General features: G+C 41.1%; 1 protein-coding gene across 1 annotated transcript in view; it reads left to right on the top strand.

Moving 5' to 3' along the window:
* The window catches only part of SCLT1 (sodium channel and clathrin linker 1), a 128,154-nt gene that overhangs the window by 57,471 nt on the left and 52,961 nt on the right, over nucleotides 1–17,722 (top strand). Inside the window, exons 9-13 of the mRNA XM_075287538.1 lie at nucleotides 1,340–1,405; nucleotides 7,159–7,229; nucleotides 7,596–7,686; nucleotides 12,253–12,344; nucleotides 14,040–14,217. Coding sequence (XP_075143639.1) covers nucleotides 1,340–1,405; nucleotides 7,159–7,229; nucleotides 7,596–7,686; nucleotides 12,253–12,344; nucleotides 14,040–14,217 — 498 coding nt within the window. The remainder of the gene's footprint in view (nucleotides 1–1,339; nucleotides 1,406–7,158; nucleotides 7,230–7,595; nucleotides 7,687–12,252; nucleotides 12,345–14,039; nucleotides 14,218–17,722) is intronic.

Below are 17,722 nucleotides of genomic sequence, written 5' to 3'. Positions count from 1 at the left end.
TGCTCGTCTGACGCTAGGTTCACACATGCGTTCTACTCTCCGTTCTGTGCTTTCCGTCTTCTGCATGCCAGAAGACGGAAAGCACAGACCGGGTCCGGCCGTGAGTGGCGGTGAGCGTTTTATGCTCTCCGCCGCGAAACCGGATTTTTTAATCCGGACACAGAGTATTGCATGTCCAACTCTGTGTCCGGATTAAAAAACCCGGTTTCGCGGCGGAGAGTGCAAAACGCTCACGGCCGGACATCTTTCTCACCCATTCAAATGAATAGGTGAGAGAGACTTCTGCAGGTTTCAGTCTTCTGCTCTGTTTTATGCAGGAAACGGAAACCTGCAGTACGGAGAGCAGAACGCAGATATGAACGAGCCCTGAGTGACTAACTATACAGAACTGATAACCTAACTATACGTGTGGCTTACTTCCAGCCACACAAACAAAACAGGAGCAATATTGTCTCACCAGACTCAGGGTTACAGGACAGAACCATACACCTCGTTTTACCTCATGGAACTGCCCTGCAATACAAAAGCTGCAGCCTTTTCTGGCCCAGTAATGTGCAAAGGATCTACACCTGGGCTGAGGCCTACTCCAGATCTTCCCTGGACCAGAAATATGTCAGAAACTTGGGGCTCATATATCTGGACTTCAGCACTCTGCCTGTCACCTTTTCATACTGAATACATTTATAATTAACATGCCCAAATTTTGATCCAGAAAACCAACCTATTTTGGAACATAGGTGGGGTCACTATAAATAATTATTTCTCTGGTAACATAAAAGTGGTGAACGGTTACTCGCTTCTTGACATTGATGGTATATACACCGGATATGCTGTTTATGTCTAACATGATAACGGGGCCACCGATACCCCACGAGTCAGCATGATATGGCCACCTAATCTGGAAAGAATAGATGTGGGCCCACACATTAGATGTAAATGTCTGAGACAAGCAAAACCTATGTAGCTAGCAGAGTGAAGGTGAAAACTGGAATGTTGCTGTTATATCCATGAGCATACAACGAGAATCACTACTAGCCACAAAACCATGTTAAGCTTGTCCGCTACATTCCTTATGTGACCGTGATCGGCATTGGTTAGAAGTAAACAGGTGCATTCAGATGCTTATTGTATTGACCAAATATATGTGTATCTGTGGCCAGCTCTTGTTTAAGCAATAGACTCGGTTTGTGGCTTGTTTAACCTTGGAAGTTGTTTGGTTTTTTTTTTGTTTGTTTTTTTACAATTTTTGCTTTTCTGTTCGTGTATTCTGAAATCTCTTTGCTTTATGTTGTTAGCGATGAAACAATACTAACTGGGTATATTTTCATTTATATCATAGGAAGAGCTAGCAAATCTTCAGCAGCTAACCAAACAACTTCATGGCGCACATGAAAAGGTAGAACAGGTAGGTGAAATAGCCATAAAGACAGTATTGACTGTGATGTGTGAAATGTAACGGAAAGGGAGGCTGAATGAGCAGTGCTAAACATTCAGTAGCTTTACTGAAGTATGAACAGTGCATATTTAAGGGACCATTACAGACTCCTCATAAGGTAAGTCTAATGGGGTGTTAAAATCACTGCTTCAGTCCATTTTACACTGAATCTACTTTTTAACAGTGTGTGTTTAAATGACCAATAAATATTGCTATGAAGAATAAAAAAAAGAGTAGCGAGTTACCTTTCCTTGATCTTTCATAATAAGCATTAAAGGACATGTACACTGAATGAGCCTTTCCTCCTCGGTGCATCTCCACAGATACCATTAGTTGACACCTTGAACCCATTGAACATTTGTCTGAATTGAAAATCACTGACATTAGTGATTTTAGGTTAGGAAACTTCCTCCTGTGCCACAGTACAGACCATAATAAGGCGCTTTTACAGTACTTTCTACAAGAAATATTGTAACTATCATCTTCTTTAGCTTTCATTTTGGTAACACTTTTCTTTTCTTAAGTGTTTTTTTTTCATCCATGGCAAATCAAGTGGCAGCATATTTCTAGGTACTACCAGTCCTTCATGAGGATTCATTTTCTATGTTACTGTCAGTGCCCCTTTCTTTCAAGTGTTCTTCTGTTTGATTCAGTTGCAGTACCTGCATAGTGTCTGGACTGGATTGGCAGGGGGTACTGCAAAATTTTAGAAAAAAAGCTTGCTTTCATTTAAACAGCTGCTGGGATTCTTACAATTGCAACCCTTCTGATCCAAAATTATTAAAGGGGCTCTATCATTGGGAAAAGTCATTTTTAACTAAGCACATACATGCATAGCTTTTAGAAAGCCTATTCCACACCTACCTTTTGTATGTAAATTGCCTCAGTTGTTTTTGAATAAGTCTGTTTTTATTCATATGCTAATGAGCTTCCAGCCAGCACAGGAAGTTCCCAGCAGCACTGCTACTATTCTCTCCTAACTGTGTGTGCAAACAGGAAGCAGGAAGTCAGCAGCAGCAGCCTGTGCTGTACACATAGGAGAGAATAGACAGAGGGTGCACGATGAGACTTCCGGGGTGCACCGAGAGGGTAATTAGCATGTGAATAAAAACGGGCTCATTCAAAAACCACTGAGGCGATTTACATACAAAAAGTAGGTGTCGAATAGGCTTTCTAAAGGCTATGCTAGGATGTGCTTATCTAAAAATGACTTTTCCCAATTATAGAGCCCCTTTAAATAATTCTGCCTGAGCAGCTCAACCAGTGATTGGCTGAACGAGCACGCCCAGTCATTTTCTGCTGTATCGGCAAGGGAGCAGGAAGTGGAGTACAATGAGGACCTGAGCACCATTGGAACAATAATGCTGGGGAGCAGCTCTTTTATTTTATAATCTTTGACAGCCCACTCACCCTTTTTATGACTGGAAACCCCTTTAATTCTGCTCATATTTAGGGCAGGATCAAACCATTTATAGGTTCCTGTTACCTTAGAAAATCCACCCTTTAATACCCTGTTAAGAAATCTTGAGGTCCTTAGGAGTTTACCAATCCCTTTTACTTTGGACCATTGAGTGGTCTTTCACTACAAAAGACGCTCCAAAGAAATTGCACTACAACAAACACATTTTCCCTCAGATAACAGCTGTTTGGGGGTTTTAGTTGGAGGACACTTTATCTGCCATGTGTCAAGGTACACTTCTTATGAGTAGAAATTGTCCAAAGCGGATAAAGCTTTTAAGTGCGTGCCTGTCATCTGAGCTCACATAATGCATTGCTTTTTGGTAGCAGAAGTCGAGCAAAATTCAGAATTTACTTTTCGGTCTGGACAGCTAATAAAACATCATGTAATTAAAAAGTGGTACAAGATAAGTAAAACCAAAGTGACTTAACTTTTATATTGACTTAAACTGTGAAATATTGTAGAATGTCCTCCAAGAGCAGAGATTCTGTTACAGTTTTTTTTTTTTATTGAAGTAGCTCTTTATTTGCTTTGCAGAGTCCACAGTGACTTAGAGAAACTCTCTTTCAGCTAATATTACTGCTGTGGCCTTAGAAAGCCCAGGTCAGGAAATGTAATCCTTTACCCCTATTAACGAAAGTATATGGTCGGTTGTAATTGTCAGTTATCAAAATTAAAAACTTTTTCGTTATCATCAAAGCAAATGGATATATAGACATACCTTTAAAGGGATTCTACCATTAAACTACTTTTTTTTCTTATTACCACGTCGGAATAGCCTTAAGAAAGGCTATTCGTCTCCTACCTTTAGACGTGGTCTCCGCTGCACCGTTCTGTAGAAATACCGGTTTTAACCGGTATGCAAATGAGCTCTCCGCAGCAATGAGGGCGGGCCCTAGCGCTGAAAGGCCGATGAGCGCATCCCCATTGCTGCCCGAGAGCTCTTTCCTGCGCCGCCTCCTTCTTCTGCAGCAACTCCGCCTCTTCTGGCTTCTCTTGTTCTTGTAGTTCTATACAGGAGCATAGAGAGGCCACCCCAAAATGGCCGCTGGCCGGCCATTTTTGGGTAGCCGCTCTTGCAGTTCAATACAGGAGCTGGCCGGCAGCCATTTTGGGGTGGCCTGTCTATGCTCCTGTATCGAACTACAAGAGCAAGAGAAGCCAGAAGAGGCGGAGTTGCTACAGAAGAAGGAGGCGGCGCAGGAAAGAGCTCTGGGCAGCAATGGGGATGCGCTCATCGGCGTTTCAGCGCTGGGGCCCGCCCTCATTACTGCGGAGAGCTCATTTGCATACCGGTTAAAACCGGTATTTCTACAGAACGGCGCGGCGGCGACCACGTCTAAAGGTAGGAGACGAATAGCCTTTCGTAAGGCTATTCCGACGTGTTAATTAGAAAAAAAGGTAGTTTAATGGTAGAATCCCTTTAATATCTTACAGGACATAGTTACGTCTTCATCTCCATCTCTATTGGACTAAACGGAACAGTAACAGATTCGTTATACTATATGAACATTGCTAATAAACTTCAGTATAGCCATAGAAGTCAGTAAAGTGAGATGAACACCATGGCATCAAGCTGTAAATTTACATACTAAATATAATTTAGTATTCCAGATCTGATTCATTTCATGTACATGGTATGCGGTTTCTCGTGTATTTGTGGTTACTGGGCGTTGTGAGAACATACAGGACATTGAGTCATCTCCTGACATAACCTAGCGCCTAGCTTTGACTATACTGTCAACTACTGAACAGCAAAGATGTTAGAAAGGAAATCTTTGTAAATGTTTAGTCAGCTGTGGATTTCTTACTAGTGCAGAATAAATGGGAAGAAAAAATAAAACGGTCTGTGGCCTTGTGTTATTACATCTTGTTAAACATACAATGTCCTGTGTAATGTATGAGCCATAAATTAGGCAAGGAAGCTAAAAGAAAGTAACCATCTTCATAGAAGTCCGTGTTTCTTAGGTTTACATAACTTTCTCTGTTTTATTATAGAATCTAATTTTACGTCATTCATTTTTAATAACTTATGGGCACACTTTCTCTGTTATCATACAGTATATTGAGCACTTGTGGGGGGGGGGGGTTGAGCAAAATAAAATGTGCCAAGATTATATTACAAACTGCATCAAAAAATGGTGTACACGGCATGTATTACATTTATCATGTCTGGTTTATAAGTGGCCTAAAGGAGTCCTATAATAAACAAATGCAGTAAAAATGGTAAATGGGTGGCAGGTATGAGTTAGGGAAGGAAAAAATGTGTTTTACATGGTCCACCTCATTTATTATTTCACGTGTATCATTTTCACTTCTACACTATCATAGCACATTCTAGTAATAATCTCGCCCAAGTTTGCTTATATATTTTTTACATTGTAAGGTTCTGTTCACCTCTGGGAAGTGGATATGGTTTATAGCAGTAGTCACACCACTCCATTACATCTTTCCTGCCAGAGATTTCTATATTTCAACTCTACTTTGAGTCCTGCTATCATGGGTGGCATATTAGAATCCTGTTGAGAGTCATTTATATGATAAATGAAATGTACACTTTAATTTATAGCAAGACCAATGGGGAAAAAGAGAGGGAATTAACCCGGTATAATCTCAATGCTAGTGACATCATTGCATGATCAATGGAAATCAAACTTTTGGGACTCACCCCTCCCCCCAACCCTGAAAACAAAGGAATTATTTAGTTCTTCATGTCTGTGTAAGTTCCAGTTCAGCTTAGTCTGTTTCATCACCTTATTCGATAGAAATTCCTCTTTAAAGTTCACCTTTCACTATTTCCACCAACTCCAGCTCTTTCCATCCTTTGCTAGGCTCCAGTACACTGATTCTGACATAGTAGTTTTCTCTAGCCCCCACCATTCCAGAGTAAGTGCAGTTAGTTTTGGTGCCTGATATGCTAACTAAGGTTTCTGCTGCGGGTGGTCTTGTACTCGAGCAGACAAGGGGCTCAGACAGGACAATGGTGGTGAACTCTGAATCCCACTTTCCTTGCCTGCACCTGCGTGCGACCGCCCACTTGGCAGTATAGAGTCAAGCATGTCAGGCACCAAACTGACTACCAATTGTTCGGCAATATAGCAGCTAGAGAAAAATTTTCAACTTTGCCAAAATCAGTTGACCAGTGCCTGTGAAAAGATGGAAAGTAGATGTAATGATAGGTTCTCTTTAATATATTTGTAAATTCCTGACTCTTTGAAGAAATTCTCTTATTTCTTAAAGGAGTTGTTAAAGACACAGGATAGGGATGTCAGATAAGTTCCCTTGTATCCTCCCCGTGAATGAAACACCAGTGCACTACTGTGACTAGTGCTCCATTCACTTCTATGGCACTGCCAAGACTGCAATATCTGTCAGCATCGGCAGCTCCATGGAAGTAAATGAAGCAATCCATCATGTAAACGCACTAGTGCTTCATTCACAGTGAAGCTACAGGGGAACTATCAGTTTCCGTTCTGCTGATTGCTGGGGGTCCAAGCATTCGGACCCCAGTGATCTGACATGTAGCCCCTATTCTGTGGGTATGGGCTAAGTCTCTTTATTGGCATAATATAAACCGTATATACAATCAAATCTTATGATCCTAGCCACAAGACATCCTTCTTAACAAATGATTTTTGGGGAAAAATAGAGGGTACCCTTACTATAGACCTGCTTGACTGCTTCAATAACATTCATGGACCTGATGGGTAAAGCACTAGAAACAAATACTACAAAGACTACACATGGTTTGTTGTTATCTACTACCATAGAGATGGATAGGTCTGCATCGGAGCTGTAGACACAGAACCAAAGGGCATTTTTAACAAAGTCTATGTGCAATATTTCTGTATTAACTCAAGAAACGTTTGAAGAGGTTTTTATAGCATTTAGCTGTTACCTAATAAATGTCTAAATAGTAGATATCAAATGGCTTTGTCATCTTTAGAACTGATATCACATGTATAAATAATGTTTTAAGTTATTGATTGATTGATTGCTTTTCTATACCAACCCAATATCATAAGGTTGTAGAGTTCTTAGAACCTATCTTGTAACGGTAAGGTCCAGAAATTAGACAGAACTTCTGAGCTGCTCCCTTCCCAACAGGCAGCGCATGACCATTTAATGGTACTATTAGTGTTTGTTTCCTATACATAACTTATTGCCGCCTTGAATGCTTTACAATATTATATTAGAAGTGTTGCCACGTTTATCTGAATATTCATATCCTGTGTTTAATAGAATATATGTTTTTACTTTTAAGACAAATCAACAGTTTTTGCAGACTGTGAGCGAGCAGCAAATGGAAATCGACCAGCTTCAAAAACAGCTAAGGTATTGCATGTGCGTGTGTATATGAATGTGTGTAATTTTATTTGTAAAGTAGTATTTTGTAAAATTGCATCTCGATAATGCAGTATTCAGGAGACCGACACAAGGATAACTGCAGAAAATGGCAAGTTGAAGTAAGGACAGTAAATTGTCTTGTATAGATTTTACAGTCTAATAATTTACTAATGCAATACAAAATTTTTCCTCGGTGTTTGTGACTATTTTGTTGTCAAAAGAGGTAGATTTTCCATATATATATTTCACAGATTATTTTACTGCGAGCTTCTAAGTACAAACTGTGCAAATGCTTTTTCACAGTATGTGGGTGTTGTAATAGTCTTTTTTATTTGGTCCAATGTATGTTAACAGGCAAGCAAAATTGGATGTAAAAGTAGCAAATATGAAAGCTGAAGAAATGGCTGCAGTTGTAAGAACATGGGAAGACCAAGTGAAGAGGAGGGTGAGTCACAAATTACTCATAGTGTTTTTAAGGTTTCCGCAGATGAAAAGGAGACTATTTACAAGTGGATTGAGTAGAAACTGAAATCTGTTGGTGCTGGCAGCTGTTTAAAGATTGGATATTAGAGTAACAATTTATTGGTCCACACGTATTTGCTAAATTTCCCTGGCAATTCATCGCATTCACCATCGATCCAAAAACTATGAAAGAAGCCCAACTGTTATCAGGGCAGAGCGGAGCTGGATTAACCCAATTGTAATGCCTAAACCAGCTGCACCCACCCTCCCCATTCTTATAGAAGGTGCAGACATCTGTTACAGGTGTCACGAAAGGCTTAGTGTTTGCATATTACCACTGGATGGAATCAGTGACCTAAAAGTCATTGTGATGTATGTTGTCTTCACTACCATAGAGGCTGCTGATGCAGTTTACAGCCTTTATTACAATATTAGGCAAAAAGGGTATTCAGTCCTCTAAAGTGATTTGGACTACAGTTCCAACCAAAACAACACTTTGCCAATCCCATACTACCTTGAGGTTAATGTGAAGTAAATGATGGAATGCATACATCAGTCTGGGAAATATGGCCTGCACACAGATTGTTTTTCATGAGTGTTAGGGTGCGTTCACACGACGTAACATGCCACGTGATCTGGCACGTATACGGTGTGTGAGAGTTTGCGCACCGTATACGCTCCCATTGATTTCAATCAGCGTTAGGATCGTAGACGCTGCGTTATTTTGCGCCCGTGATTTTACGGGCGCAAAATAACGCGGCGTATATGATCCTAACTCCCATTGAAATCAATGGGAGCGTATACGGTGCGCAAACTCTCACACGCCGTGTACGTGCCAGATCACATGGCACGTTACATCGTGTGAACGCACCCTTAGGATCCATTCGCACGGAGGAAAATGGCAAGGAATTTGGTGTGGAGTTTCAGTGCTGAAAAAAAAGCCTCCCATTGACTTCAATGGGAGGCACTTTTTTCATCGCTGAAATTCCACACCAAATTCCTCACAATTTTCCTCCGTGTGAATGGACCCTAACACAGACTTGTGAATAAACCCTTAGTCAGTTACGGTCTTATACCTGCTTGGGGCTGTCACAAGTTGTACTCACAGACATACATTTCTGACTCCTGGTCCTAATGGCGTTTGTGACACACTACCCGTGCGGCTTGTGACATTCTCCTCCCTCCTTACATACATAGAAAGTTCCCAGTGCTCAAGAGATCACTGGTAGGAGTAGAGAAAGGAAGGAGGAGGATTGTTCGAATGAGGACAGTGTTCACGCTATATTCTCTGGAGGGGCAAAGGATTAAATACAATTGTAATAGTAAGATGCACTTAATGCAGCATGTCCCGCTGTCTGTAGTGAACAGGTTAATGGGATCTGCTGCTATGAGCAGCTTGGTATTGAATTTACCAGTATTGACTTGCATGCTCCTCCAATACATTGAAATAAGATAAGATAATCCTTTAATAGTCCCACATTGGGGAAATTTCAGCGTGTTACAGCAGCATAGTAATACAGATACAGGATAATACAGAGTAATATATTACAGACGTAGACACAGATAAGCTGAGAAGAGAAGATATACTAGGAGTCCATGGCAGCTAAGGAAAAACAGAAGAGAAAGAGGAAGACCTCATGGTCATCCTCATAATCATTAGTTCTCTGTGCGGAGTGCTCTTCGTTTGGTCTGATGTAGATTATACAGCCTGGTCGCGGTTGGAAGGAAGGACCTGCGATAGCGCTCCTTCTCACACTTGGGGTGAAGCAGACGGTCGCTTACAGTGCTGCCAAGTCCCATCAGGGTCCCATACATGGGGTGGGATTTGTTCTCCCGCATGGAGGCCACCACAGACAGTATCCTTCTGTCACCCACCACCTGTACTGGGTCCAGGGGGCTCCCCAGGACAGAGCTGGCCCTCCTGATCAGCCTGTCAAGTCTATTTCTGTCCCTGGTTGACATACTGCTTCCCCAGCAGGCCACACCGAAAAAGATGGCTGAGGCAACCACAGAGTTGAAGAAGGCCCTAAGAAGTGTCCCCCGGACTCCGAAGGCCCTCAGCCTCCTGAGCAGGTAGAGTCTGCTGTGGCCCTTTCTGTGCAGCGCCTCCAGGTGATCAGCCCAGTCTAGTTTATTATTGAGGAGCACGCCCAGGTACTTATAGGTCCTGACTATCTCAATACATGTTCCTTGGATCTCCACCGGGGTCGGAGCACCTCTCCGTTTACTAAAGTCCACCACCATCTCCTTGGTCTTCCCAGCATTAATCCTGAGCTGGTTCTTCTGTATTAGTTCTTCTGTATTAGTATTGAAATGCAATGTATTGTACAACTCTAATTGGGACACCGGATTTTCACTTTTGTGTTTGCATAGAATATATTATTAAAAAGCTGTGATGAAACTGTTTGGGTCTGTGTAATTTGTGAAAGTCATTAAAGCTGTTGTCCCATTGTGGACACTTATCTATTATCCATGGGACAGGGGATGTCTGATCGCTGGGTCCTCCAGTGATCAGGAGGACCAAAAGTCCTCCTTAGCCTTCCTTGTGAATGGAGTGTCAGTGCATTTGTTTGACTGGTGCGCCATTCACTTCTATAGGGCTGGCAGATATTACTGTCCCAGCAGCCCCATAGAAATGAACGGAGTTCTGGTAACACAAGCCTACTGACACCCCATTCACAAGGAGGTTTTAGGGTGACTTTTGGTCCCCCTGTCCTCTTGATCACTGGGGAATCTGGTGATTGGGTCCCCAGCAATTGGACATGTATTCCCTGTTCTGTATATAAGAGATAAGTGTCCATAAAAGAGCAACCCCTATAACACTTTCATTTGCCCCCTATCCACATAATAAATAAATGTGTGATAGTTGGTTATCCAACTGCCAAGATCCCTATAAATCATGATAACCGGAGAATTGAATCCCCCATATTTGAATGAAGAGTTAGTAGCGCGTCCTTACTCCTGCCACGCTCATCTCTTTGAGACTGCTGAAGAGATGCAGAGTAGAGCAAAAAGCTGTAAAGCATATGCACGACCACCACTTCATTCATGGGAAGGACTCAGAACCTTCATTCTCATTTTTGGAGGGGCTCCCATCGGTTATTTCCTGGTAAACCCCTTTTATTTAATAGGGGGCTGCCAGACTTAACTCTCTAACGACACATGATGTACTATTACAGGTGCTGTGATTGAGGCTTCCACATAGCAGCAATATATGGATGCCACCATTTTGGACCCAATTACCGTCCCCCTGTAAAGCAATACATTGCTATTGCAGTATGTTGGGTTATTAATCAGATCCACAGGGGGTCTAAAAAAAAAAAAGATAAAAAAAAATAAAAATCTAGAATTCAAAAATGAAAAATTTCTCTGTCCTTCAAGGAGTTTTCCAGGCTTTAGGATAAGTTATCAGCTAAAGAGCAATAGGGGTCCTGCTCCCAATCCCTGGCTGAATCAGTTGTTTAAGGGTCATTGCACACAGAATTTTTTGGCGCTGATCTTGACGCTGAATCCGCCTCAAAATCAGCCTCCAAAAAAGCCTCCCAGTAGAGTTCTATTGCGGGGCTTTTTTTTTGGAGGTGAATTCAGCGTCAAGATCAGCGCCAAAAAACTCAGTGAGCACTGACCCTAAAGAGGCTGCAATTTGAGCACGAGTGTTGCAGCCTCTTCCATACTAACCAGTTCCTAGCTTGACATCTAGCACAGCCCATTTACTTGGGACTGATGAATGTGACGTCACATGACCTGTGAAGCACCCCTTAAACTTCAAACAGCTGATCCCCACAAATCATCGATTCAGATCTTCAAGGGATTTTAAAAATAAACACGCCATCGTTTTGGTGGGCCCAGCATGAGAGCCGGGGGCCTATCATTAGGATACTTATATGAAGGGCTGTGCTACGCAGCCTGTAATAAAAGTATAGTGACTTTATAACACATAGCAGTGCATTATATTAGAAATCAAGACAAAAAAGTCAAATAGGAACAAGGAAAAAAGTTACAAAAAAAGTAAAGTAAAAAAAAGTAAAAAATTCAAATGACCCCTCTTCCCTGTATTGTCTTGCTTCTGCTTCAGTGTTTTAGCCCAAGATAATATCATCAGCACTGTGGTAAGTTAAGACAATGCAAAGCCCACCTGCAGTCCTATGTAAAGCCTCAGATAAGTGATGCTAAGCCTTTTTGTTGATGTCAAGCCTTTTTGTTGCATTACCTTCATGGAACGAATAACCTCTAATAACAGAGCTGTGAAATCCTAATCCAGCATCTGCCCTATCTCATTACTGATAAGATGGTGGATATTTCACTTCAAGCTATAGCCCCCAAAGGGGTAACAAAAAAGGAAGAGCTATGCTTTTCTCCGGCTTAATGTTTGAAGCCATAATTGAGACACTGCTAAGAAATCAATAAGTAAACATTGCGAGCAATGAAAATGTATATGTAATGATGTTTTTTTGCAATCTCTCCAGCTCATAATGAGCAGAAAGAGATCCAGGTGCTTTTGTTAGTGCTGAAAATGGGTTATGTTGAATTTGTTCTTTGTGCTCTGTAGGAGGAAGAGGTGTTGGCAGCCCGGGGCAAGGAAGACGCGTCAGACAAACGGGTGCAACAGCTTCAGTCTGCTGTAACACAATTAGAAACCAGGTAATGACTGCTATGCTGAATATGAATTCTTTTACTTCCTTGCATGCAGGCAATGGCATGATCGAATTAATGAGTACGCTTTATGCAAATAATTGGTTTCCTTGTGATCTACTGAGCATGTCATCTTTTCATTATAAGACAGTGTAGCCCAGTACACTTAGTATACTGTCTAACAAAAGGATAAGGCAATGCTAAGGGTACCTGTGTTATAGATGTGTGATATTTTACCTTGCAATTCAGCAATAAATTGAGATTCTGTCTGTGTTAATGGACACATACAGTAAAGGGAGGCATAGTCTAACATTTTAAAACACCCTGTTAGTAAAATTGTGCTAAGTAAACACTTTAAAATGGCGTGTGTATAGTTGTATCTTTTGGTTAAGAGAGTGGATTGTGAGCTCAACTGTTTCAAATGTCATTTACTATTCTCCATCTACTTTATCACTGATGGTAAAGAATTATACAGTAGTGAGTGTGGAGAAGCAGGGGATCTGGCCCATAATGCAGTCAGATATAAATGGAGGGGTACAAGCCGTACATCTTTGGAAGTCCTTGTCTCCCCCTGCCTCTTTTGTCTCTGCTGCAGACAGTTACAACAACTGGAGTTTCTTACTGGTTCTTGTAACTTGACCCAGGCAGCAACTCTATAGGGATAGTCAGTAAACAGGGTCAGAAAGTAGATTCTGCTCGCCAAAGCTGTCACTTCACTGCTGAGATGTGTAGGGGAGGTAAGTATATGTTTGTAATGTAATGCATGCTGAATTTTTGCATCTGGTACTGAAATACTTATCCTCAGTTTGGCAGTAGTTAAAGGGATTGTTCATGAGTACATTATCATATATAAAATTGTATTCTTCTCTACTGTTATAAGTAATAATAATAACAGTCAGTTTGGAAAAAGGGAAAAACATACTGCGTACTTACCACTCTTGTCACAGTTTGTATATTGTGGGAGGGTCTGCACTGTGATTGTCATCTTTGCTCTCAGGTCCTGCTACTGTGCTGGGAGATCATTGTATATAGCCAGTATGATTATATAACAATGATGTTACGTGTATTGGTATTATTTCACAGTGAACATATAAAATTATGAAAAGAAACCACAGCCATCTGTCTGTATGTATTATGCAACTTTCAATATGCCGCATGCAAAATTGGATTTATATTGTACATCAACATCACATCTGGATTTTAAGTCTGCAATATGAAATTTCAATACCGACAAAGTACTGACTCCGTACAAATACAGACTTGTGGCCAGTGTTGATCTCTAAACCATATGTTTTACCTTATTTTTTGTCATTTGTTTATTTGAATATGATGTTTTTTAGTACTTTAAGGTAAGAAGATATTGATGGCAGTGTTGCAGACTGTGTACAGTGATCTCCTATCTAGCAGCAGCAGAGTGAAGAGATCAGTGTGAACCGGCAATGTACTGCGTGTCCTTTTGTTCTGATCTTTTTACTTATTATTATCTTGTGTTTGCACTTTTGCTGCTATTGGATTTGTGCTGTGAATGGATGTTATGGTAGATTCCATATTGAAAAAGCGTAAGATCAGGTGCTACAGATGTCGTACTGGTCTTAAAGAAGTAAGGGCATATTGTGTACATGATCTTTCATGACCTTTTCTTTCATATCATTCCATGTGTTACCTTATGTTTATCATCCTTTATTCTCGTTTTTCAATACAAAGACTGAAAGCAGCGGTGCAAGATGTAGAACAGTTGAAAGGAGAAAAAACACGAATAGAAAAACACCTTGGGGAGCTACAGACCAAATATTCAGAACTGGAAGTGGAGAAGTATGAAGCGGTTTCTAGAGTACGGGACAGTTTACAGATCATAGAAGAAGCCAATCTACAGAGGGACCAGGTAAAGCCATTCATTGAAGTAAACATTAGATTTCATGTGACATTGATTCACAATTATAATAGCAGCGTATAACCATATAAATACATCTGTAGGTATATCAGCTTTATGTGCAAGATAACTTATTGGCGTTTATGCTGAGCCTGCAACTACATACAGTCTATAACACTTCAGATTTTGCCTTTGGACACCTCACTTTACTAAGTTTGATTCCAAACTGCTCAAACATAACACCACTGGACAGATCAAATATTGTGCATATCTGAAAAGATATCTGTATGACTGTCATAGGTTAAAGAAAAATAGTAGATCAAGTTAAATGCTATATTTAACTTAGAACACTGTGTCATACATATGTACCTAGAACATAAAGGATACCATTTGAGAAGAGACAAAGAATTCTTGTCTTGCATTGGTTCTGAGCTGCAACCCAGACTCACATTTCTATTAGTTTTTACTGAAAACAGTCAACACACATTTCTGTAATTGCGGTAAGGAGACTTTTATATACCTTCATTAACCCCAAATCTTATATTTTGTAATAGGCTGCTCCACTGAATCAGGTACAATTGGACTTTTTCTCTAGACCCTACCATTCATAAACAATGGGTGCTGTTAGTTTCAGCACCCGATATGCTAATTAGGCTTTCTACTATCCGGTGGGTGGCAGGGGTGAACCTACCCCTTTTGCCGCCCGAGGCGAATTACAGAAAGCCCCCCCCCCCTGGAGGCGGGGGCAGAGCTGAGGGGGCATGGTGATGTGAATGGGGCGGGGCTTAGCGCCGGCCCCTCGGAGGGGTGGGGCTTAGCGCCATTCGCAGACAGAGAGCAGGCACGGAGAGGACCTGCTCTCTGCCTGAGCGTTGCTCCAGTGGCCTCCCCAAACCACCGCTCGGTGCTAAGCTTAGGTAAGCAAAAATGCCGCCCTCCCTGGGGCCCTGGCATAGTGCCGCCTGAAGCGATCGCTTCAGGTTGCCTCATGGGAGGTGCGGCGCTGGTGGGTGGTCCTGACCAGGAGCAGAGATGGGACTGCCCATCTGTCAGTACAGAGCCTATTTAGTATATTTGGTGCTGTAACTACCTGCACTTATTGCTCAGAAATGGTGGGGACTAGACACAAAATTTGTCTAAATCGTCAATTTGTCTATTAAAAGATGCAAAGAGTTGGAGTAAGGCTATTTGCACACGGCCTTGTGTACATGGTAAAACAGCACGGATGGCAAATGGATGACATTGTGTGGTGCCTATGCCTCCACAGACCCATTCACTTCATCTAGTGAGCCAAGGCTACAAAATAGACAGGTCTAAGTACCTGTCCTGATTTTTGTCTTGGGCTCACTGCCACATATACAGGCTTGTGATAGTACACAGGCGTTTGTTTGGGGCCATAGATATCAGTGGGTCAGTATGCTATCCATGAAAAATACAACTGACAGGGCACCCGGATGTATGCATATAGCCTTAGTGGATGTGGTGTAAGGTCCTCTTCAGCTGAGCTCACATGATGCAGAGGGACAGTTAGTTTCCCCTACATTAGGTTGCTGTATGATGTCTGTAGTGAATACTACTACCCACAAGGCTTATCATCAAATAAACACATTTAGCAAGTCATGCTTTGTGTTTTCAACTGCTTATCTTGTCGATTAAACTTAGACTAGACTATAATAAAAAAAAATACATGCCAAGTCATGCAGTGTATGTATAAATGCCTCACCTTGTTATACAGAGGAGTTGCTGAAGTATATTGTAATAATTATGCTTCTTCATTATCCCTTTTTTGTGGGATTATGTCATAAAAAAGTCACAAGTGGGCAAGGCCTATGCAAAATATACATAAAATGGGTATTCATGTGATGTTTTGTGGGCATTCCTGGGGTGACAGGGCTTAATAGGGACTCACTAATGGGGTGACAAATGTTGGGTGATATGGTACCAAAGATGGATATATGCTTTAAAGCAAAGTCGTCAAGTTTTTTCTACTGCTCTATGGATATAGAGGATACGGTACAGGGAGAGAAGCTGTGCTGAGGCTTATCTTTCCTTCCTACCATGAGGACGCTTGAGTTTTCAGTATAGGCTAATGGATCACTGCTTCTAAAAGCCTGTCATAGCTAAGGAAATGTGAGTTAAACAGACCATGATGAAACCTATTCTGAAATTGCATGTATAATTGCAGGACCTGTTTGTTAATCTATTTCATATAGACATTATGTCACTTTGTTTGTGCATTAGCTGCCGCCTGCTGACACTCGGGCGTTAATTAAATAATTAATGTGTTTCCTAGCATGGGATCTTATGTTAGTGTCACTCCAATTTACGTAATTGCTACCAAGTCTACTGTAGAACACCAGACTTTTGGCTCCCACCCAATAGTAAATGAAACCTTCTTGTTCAAGGGAGGTCAGAAATTGCAAGCTGTGGGAAGTTTGCTGCTGACCTCAGTTATATTCATACATTTCTGTTTTTAAATATCTATGTATTAAATAGGCGCCTTGACTTTTATTTCAGTCTCCCATTTACTATATTTTGGTAGCTCAGATAAATGCTGCTTTGTGACCGTATGTCATGGTCAATAACTTTACGGTCATTACTTCATCTCATTACTAGAGATTGGTATAGATATTTTACTGAGAGCCCCCCTTGCAAAGAATATTAAAAATATTAAAGACTTTGGCACTATGGCTAGATATACTGAAAATGTCTAATATATATGGGTTCCATCTCTTTGTCCCACACCTATCTTCAGAGCTGGGTCCAATAAAAACCTATTCTGACTGGTGGTGGAGCCTAAGTGAATAGAGAGGTTACACATATGCAAGGCTCTCTTCACTTTCATAGAAGTTCAGGGAAACCTGTCAATCAATGTGTTCCCAATACTAAATTGCACACATCATATCTAGATATACATATAGAGATAACAGACGCACTGATAATGCACTGTTCTAGTTCTGATCAGTAGTGCACTTTGCAGAGCTGACAGGCAAATCCATTAGCTGTCAATATCAAAGAAGTAAATAGAGATAGCCAGGAATGAAGATTGACATTACCAGCCTAACCACCGCTGCTAGATAGCAGAGGTGGCGTGAAACAAAGACAATGGGCTGTAAACGCTGAGAAGGCATAAGTAGCAATAACTAGCAAACAAATCAAGATAAATAAAGCAGTGTATTGGGTAAAACACTTCAGTTACCTTAATAATACATTTTATTTATATAGCGCCAACATATTCCGCAGCACTGTACAATTTATAGGGTTCAGATACAGACAGACATACATAACAAAGAACGTCATTTCACACAATGGGGCTGAGGGCCCTGCTCAAAAGAGCTTACAATCTATGAGGTAGAGGGGGTGACACAAGAGGTAGCAGGGGCGGCATTGCTTATACAGTGTTCAGACAATTTTGTGCGTTAGGAATTGTGATAGGCTAGTCTGAAAAGATGCGTGTTTAGGTTGCGTTTGAAACTGTACCTTAAAGGGATTCTATCAATGGAAACCCTTTTTAAAC

Source organism: Leptodactylus fuscus, chromosome 1 (genome assembly GCF_031893055.1).
Source record: "Leptodactylus fuscus isolate aLepFus1 chromosome 1, aLepFus1.hap2, whole genome shotgun sequence".
Classification (NCBI taxonomy): domain Eukaryota; kingdom Metazoa; phylum Chordata; class Amphibia; order Anura; family Leptodactylidae; genus Leptodactylus; species Leptodactylus fuscus.
Note: the sequence above shows the minus strand (reverse complement) of the source record. Positions and strands in the feature narration are given on the sequence as shown.